General features: G+C 51.6%; 1 protein-coding gene across 1 annotated transcript; it reads left to right on the forward strand.

Moving 5' to 3' along the window:
- Window positions 1-671: 671 nt before the first annotated feature.
- Window positions 672-3,355, forward strand: FDXACB1 (ferredoxin-fold anticodon binding domain containing 1; the record flags this gene model as incomplete). The annotated part of the gene is made up of 5 exons (XM_009073159.1): window positions 672-828; window positions 969-1,172; window positions 1,643-1,801; window positions 1,934-2,631; window positions 2,874-3,355. Coding segments are annotated over 5 exons (1,700 nt in total), but the record flags the coding sequence as incomplete, so codon positions are not given.
- Window positions 3,356-5,792: the final 2,437 nt, after the last annotated feature.

Genomic DNA, 5,792 nt, shown 5'->3' on the forward strand with positions numbered 1-5,792 from the left:
CGGAGCGATATCATTCCGCCAGTGTCCGCACTGCTGTCCCCCGGGAGCTCTCCGGTCCCCTGGGACCCCTCGGCTCAGGCATCTCAGATGAGATGCTGAAAGGGTCCAAGAGGCTAAATGGCAAACCTTAAAATCTGATCGGATTGAAACAGTATTGAAATAGTACGGAAAGAGCTATTTTTTCAAGGGTTTTCAAGGTTTTCAAGAAGTTTCTGCAGGAGGGGAAAGGCAGGTCGGGCTTCCTGGTGTTCTGAGTGCTCAGGGGAGGTGCTTGGCAGCTCTGATGCACTTCAAAATGGACTAGAGGCCTTAGAATCATAGAATCATAGAATCAACCAGGTGTAAGAGACCTCCACGATCATCAATCCAACCCTCCCGTGGTCACCAGACCATGGCACTAAGTGCCACATCCAGTCTCAGCTTGAAAACCTTCGGGGATGGTGAATCCACCACCTCCCTGGGCAGCACATTCCAATGTCTGATCACTCTCTCTGTAAAAAATCTCTTCCTAATATCCAAGCTAACCCTCCCCTGGCAGAGCTTGAGTCTGTGCCCTCTTGTCCTGCTGCTGGTTGCCTGGGAGAAGAGACCAACCCCCAGCATTCCTATCTTGCTTTAAAATTTTCCCTAATGATAAACATCAGAGCCTTGTTTTTTGCTTACTGTTGAAGGAGCCGAAGTTGTGTTTTCTGTGGACTGCACCAAGCTGAAGGACTATTTTCCTCCAGAAAAAAGAGGATTTGACTGTATTTATTTCAACTTCCCTCACTGTGGGAGGAAGGCTGGGGTGGTGAAGAACAGAGAGCTCCTTGCTCACTTCTTCTGTAGGTGAGTAAACCAGGAATAGTTCTGTGCTGGTTGCCTGCTGGGATCCAGGTTTCTAGCTGTTATTCCAGGTGTTTTTCTGGCACTGTACAACTTGTGGGTGTACTAACAGGATTCTTCTTGTTGCTTGGCTTTCCTTCCAGCGCTGCAGAAGTGCTGGCAGAGGAGGGAGAGGTCCATGTGGCTCTGTGCAACGGCCAAGGTGGGACCCCTGCGGATCAGCCGAGGAGGGAATGGCACAACAGCTGGCAAATAGTGGCTGTGGCAGCAGGAGCTGGATTTGTCTTGAGTAGTGTTCTTCCTTTTAATGCAGAGGCTATCCCTGGATATAGATGTACAGGCTACAGGTAACCATCACATGGCCAAGCTGAGAAACTGATATTTGTGCTCTTCCCATACCCAGCAATAGTGTGTTCTCTTAGTGTCTTGTTTGTTGGAGAGGAACTCATTTTGATTTGCCTTAAAATAGCTGCAGTTCATTTTTGTCTCTAAGCAGAACAGCCAAGATTAAAATGCAAGATTCTTTCCAAGGTACCCTGGAAAAATAAGATTATTTTAGGATTTTGAAGGTCAAAATTGTCCATTTCAGGACAAATGTCAATCTCAGACAGACACACACAACCTCTCTGTGCAGTTTGTTCCCAGGTTGGACTAGTAAAAACAGAGTGGGATTGCATTTTTGTCTCCTTGTAACAAGACTTGGGATTCACTGAGGGGTGTGTTAGTGTTGCTCAGAGTTCCCTGTGTAAGACTTACTTGTGATACATCAAATATAGGAAACCACTGATGACTTTGTTGTGTTTTTGTGTATTGTCAGGAGTCAGGACAAATCCTTCTGTGTGGAGGGTGCTCTGAACCACATATTCACACGAAGCACAGCACTCCCATGTTTCACTCCCTTGAGCTGCAGGATCCAGCTAGAAAGCCAAAGTGTTTCTTTCCAAGTGCCACAAGTCCTTGTGGATAAAATTAATAGGTAAGTTTTAGGATGAGTTTCTGTTTGGCAATGGCACTGTCCTGCTCTGAGTGGGAATGACCCTAATCACAGAAGGCTTTCCAAGGAAATCTGTGGAGTGATACCTGTCGTTTGCACTTTTATTTTTCACAGGGGTTTCCTAGACCCGAACTCCAACCACCCAGTAAGGACAGTGAAGGAGAAGCTCACAGCAGGGCTCAGCCAAGCCTTTCCCTTAGAGAACATTGACTCCTGCCTCTCTCTGCTCCACCAAGGCCACCTCGATGGTGTTTGTCACTCCAATATCTTTTGGATCACTGTGAGCCCAGAGGAGACTCCAAACACTGAGGAACTGTCTAATGGACTGGCAAATGCAGTTTCATTTTCCCATATGGATTTTTGCCAGGACACAGTTGAGAATGGCTGTGGAGATATTCAGGAAGGATGTCACATTCCAAACCAGTTTTGCCTTAGACCTTCCCTCCTGCCTCACGCTCAGGCAATAATACAAGGAGGATCCTTTTTCCCAGGGACACTCCATGTTCTGTCTGGCCCAGTGTTCAGGCAGTGCCACATCTCTCCTCTCTCCATGCCTGTTTTCCATGAGATGCTTCTTGTGCTTGCAGTTAACAGGGGCACAGAGAACAGCTGTATCCAGATGTTGGTGAACAACATTAAATATTCTCTTCACCAGTCTGTTTCCAGCATTAAAATAAGTATCAGCCTGCAGGAAGCAATGAGCTGTGAAACAACTGAGCTCAATGACCTTGCTGCTTTTGAATCACAGCTTGGTAAAATTCAGTACTTCATCTGCATGGAGACAGATCCCTCAGGCTCCCGGGAGAAGGAGACAGATCCCTCAGGCTCCTGGGAGAAGGAGACAGGGAAGAGCTGCTGTGTGGGGGTTATAAGGACAGCTCTTCAAGAAGTAGTGAGCAGTGAGCTGGTGGTTGTCTTTGCTTCACTGAACCTTGACCTCCTGGCCATGCTGACGTGTGGAATACCCGACTGGAGAATGCTCTGGACGTCAGACCCACGGTTCCTGCGCCAGTTTCCTAGAGGAGAGCTGAGGCTTTTCAAGAGTGGAAGAGCTGCTGTGTGGGGGTTATAAGGACAGCTCTTCAAGAAGTAGTGAGCAGTGAGCTGGTGGTTGTCTTTGCTTCACTGAACCTTGACCTCCTGGCCATGCTGACGTGTGGAATACCCGACTGGAGAATGCTCTGGACGTCAGACCCACGGTTCCTGCGCCAGTTTCCTAGAGGAGAGCTGAGGCTTTTCAAGAGTTTTTCCCTCTACCCACCCTCCTACGTGCACGACATCAGCTTTTGGCTTCCCGCTGGGGAGCAGTTCGATGAAGTTGCTTTTCACACCATAGCTAGGCAGGTGTCAGGGGAAACGGTGGTTTCCATCCAGCTGGTGGACAGTTTCCAGCAGCCAGAGACTGGACGGAGGAGCCTGTGCTACAGGGTGACCTTCCAGTGCTGTGACAGGGCCCTGAGCTGCCGTGGGGCGGCAGAGCTGCAGCTCTGCTTGCGGGGGCAGATCCACCAACGCCTGCGTGTGGCTCTGCGGTAGAACATTTACTGGTTTCAGGTGCTGGAGCAGCATCTGTGCTGGAAAATATCACCCACATCTTGTTGGGGCTAACACAGTGTGTTGTCACAGTGCCTCTGATGAAGGTGGGGTGGATTGGAGTCTCTGCACACATTTCAGTGTGGACATTTCCTGTGAGTGAAGACCAAACACTTTCCTGTTCTCTGTGTGTGTAGCAAAACCTCATCTTATAAAGTGGAGCCTTACTTTTCTAGGGTCCTGAGTGTTGACTCAGTCTCCTTACTGATGGCAATTCACTTCTCCTGTTGTTGTCTGTGTTTGCCCAGTGCCTTAGTCTGGTGGGACTGTGTGGAGGACACTGGCAGAGGGAGGATCTTCCTTCTCCCAAGGATGGTGGGTGCTGGGTGGTCCTGTGCAGCCCATCTCAGGGGACTCCCAGTCCCACATTGTTTCCTGTGTAGCTAATACAGATGGTTTGATTTGAAAGGGACCTTAAAGCCCATCTTGTTCCACACCCTCCACCAGCCCAAGCTGCTCCAAGACCTGTCCAGCCTGGCCTTGAACACTGACAGGTTTGGGGCAGACACAACTTCTCTGGACAACTAATCACACATGGTTAATTCCATTACTAGATTCCAAAGGGTCCTAACTGATCCTAAAAGATATCTGTACCACCAGGAGTGCATTAATCCCTGCAGCAGACAGAACCAGACCGAGTTACTGCAATCTGTAGGGTTACAGTGGGCAGAGGCAGCAGGAGAACAGCAGAGCGGTCACTGCTAATTAGGAACAGGTGTTTCTCGTTAAGAACTCAAGGGCTGCATGGGCTGAGGGCACTGCTGACACCACACTGAGGCACCAGCACCCTCGGGGTGGGAGCTGTGTGTCCCCTTGAGGTGAGAGGTGTGTGTCCCTCAAGGTGGGAGCTGTGTCCCCTCAAGTGGGAGGTTTGTGTCCCCTCAAGTGGGAGCTGTATGTCCCCTCAGGGAGTGATGCACATGCCCCTTCAGATGGGAGTATGTTCTCCACCGGTGTGTTCCCCATTTTCCTGCTCACACAGGGACAGGGAAGAGGTTGTGGGGCTGGAGGGTCATGGGTGGATGATGGAACTGTGAGGGGATGGAGCCATGAGGGGATGGAGCCATGAGTGGGGAAGGATCCAGGTGGGGATGGAGCTGTGTGTGTGGATGGAACCATGAGGGGATTGACTCAGGAGGGGATGGAGCTGTGTATGGGGATGGAGCTGTCTGTGGGGATGGACTCGGGTGGAGATGGAGCCATTTGTGAGGTTGGAGGTATGTGGAGTTGGAGCAGCATGGGGATGGAGCTGTGTGGGGATGGAGCTGTGTGGGGATTGACTCAAGAGGGGACAGAGCTGTGTGTGGACATCTCTGCTTGTGGATGGAGCCGTGTGTGGATGGAGCCACATGTGGGGATGGACTAGGAAAGGATTGGAGCCATGTGAGGGGATGGAGCTGTGTGTGGGTCTGACCCGAGTGGGGATGGATCCTTGTGTGGGGATGGATCTGTGTGTGTGGATGGATCTGTGTGGGGATGGAGCTGTGTGTGGGGATTGACTCGGGAGGGGACAGAGTCGTGTGTGGGTCTGAACCCGACTGGGGATGGAGGCATGAAGAGATGGAGCTGTGTGGGGATGGAGCTGTGTGTGGGTCTGAACCCGAGTGGGGATGGAGCTGTATGTGGATAGATCTGTGTGTGAACGGACCCGTGTGTGGGGATTGACTCAGGAGGGGATGGAGCTGTGTGTGGGTCTGACCCGAGTGTGGATGGAGCCATGTGTGGACAGATCCACGTGTGGATGGAGCTGTGTATGGGTCTGAACCTGAGTGTGGATGGGGCTGTGCATGGATGGATCCTTGTGGAGACGGAGCTGTGTGTGGGTCTGACCCGAGTTGGGATGGATCCTTGTGTGGGGATGGATCTATGTGTGGGGATGGAGCCACGAGGGGATTGACTCGGGAGGGGACAGAGTCGTGTGTGGGTCTGAACCCGACTGGGGATGGAGGCATGAAGAGATGGAGCTGTGTGGGGATGGATCCATGTATGGTGATGGATCCATGTGTGTGGATGGAGTCACATGTGGGGATGGACTAGGACAGGGATGGAGCCGTGTGAGGGGATGGAGCTGTGTGTGGGGATGGATCCGTGTGGGGATGGATCTGTGTGTGGACAGCTCTGTGTGTGGGGATGGATCCGTGTGTGGATAGCTCTGTGTGAGGATAGCTCTGTGTGTGGATAGCTCTCTGTGTGTGGATAGCTCTGTGTGTGTGTGGATAGCTCTGTGTGTGTGGGGATAGCTCTGTGTGTGTGTATAGCTGTGTGTGTGTGGACAGCTCTGTGTGTGTGTGGACAGCTCTGTGTGTATGGATAGCTCTGTGTGTGGGGACGGATCCGTGTGTGCACGGACGGCCTCGCTGGCGGTGCCCGCGCCGGGCCG

This window comes from Acanthisitta chloris, unplaced genomic scaffold (assembly GCF_000695815.1).
Source record: "Acanthisitta chloris isolate BGI_N310 unplaced genomic scaffold, ASM69581v1 scaffold21350, whole genome shotgun sequence".
In the NCBI taxonomy this organism is placed as follows: domain Eukaryota; kingdom Metazoa; phylum Chordata; class Aves; order Passeriformes; family Acanthisittidae; genus Acanthisitta; species Acanthisitta chloris.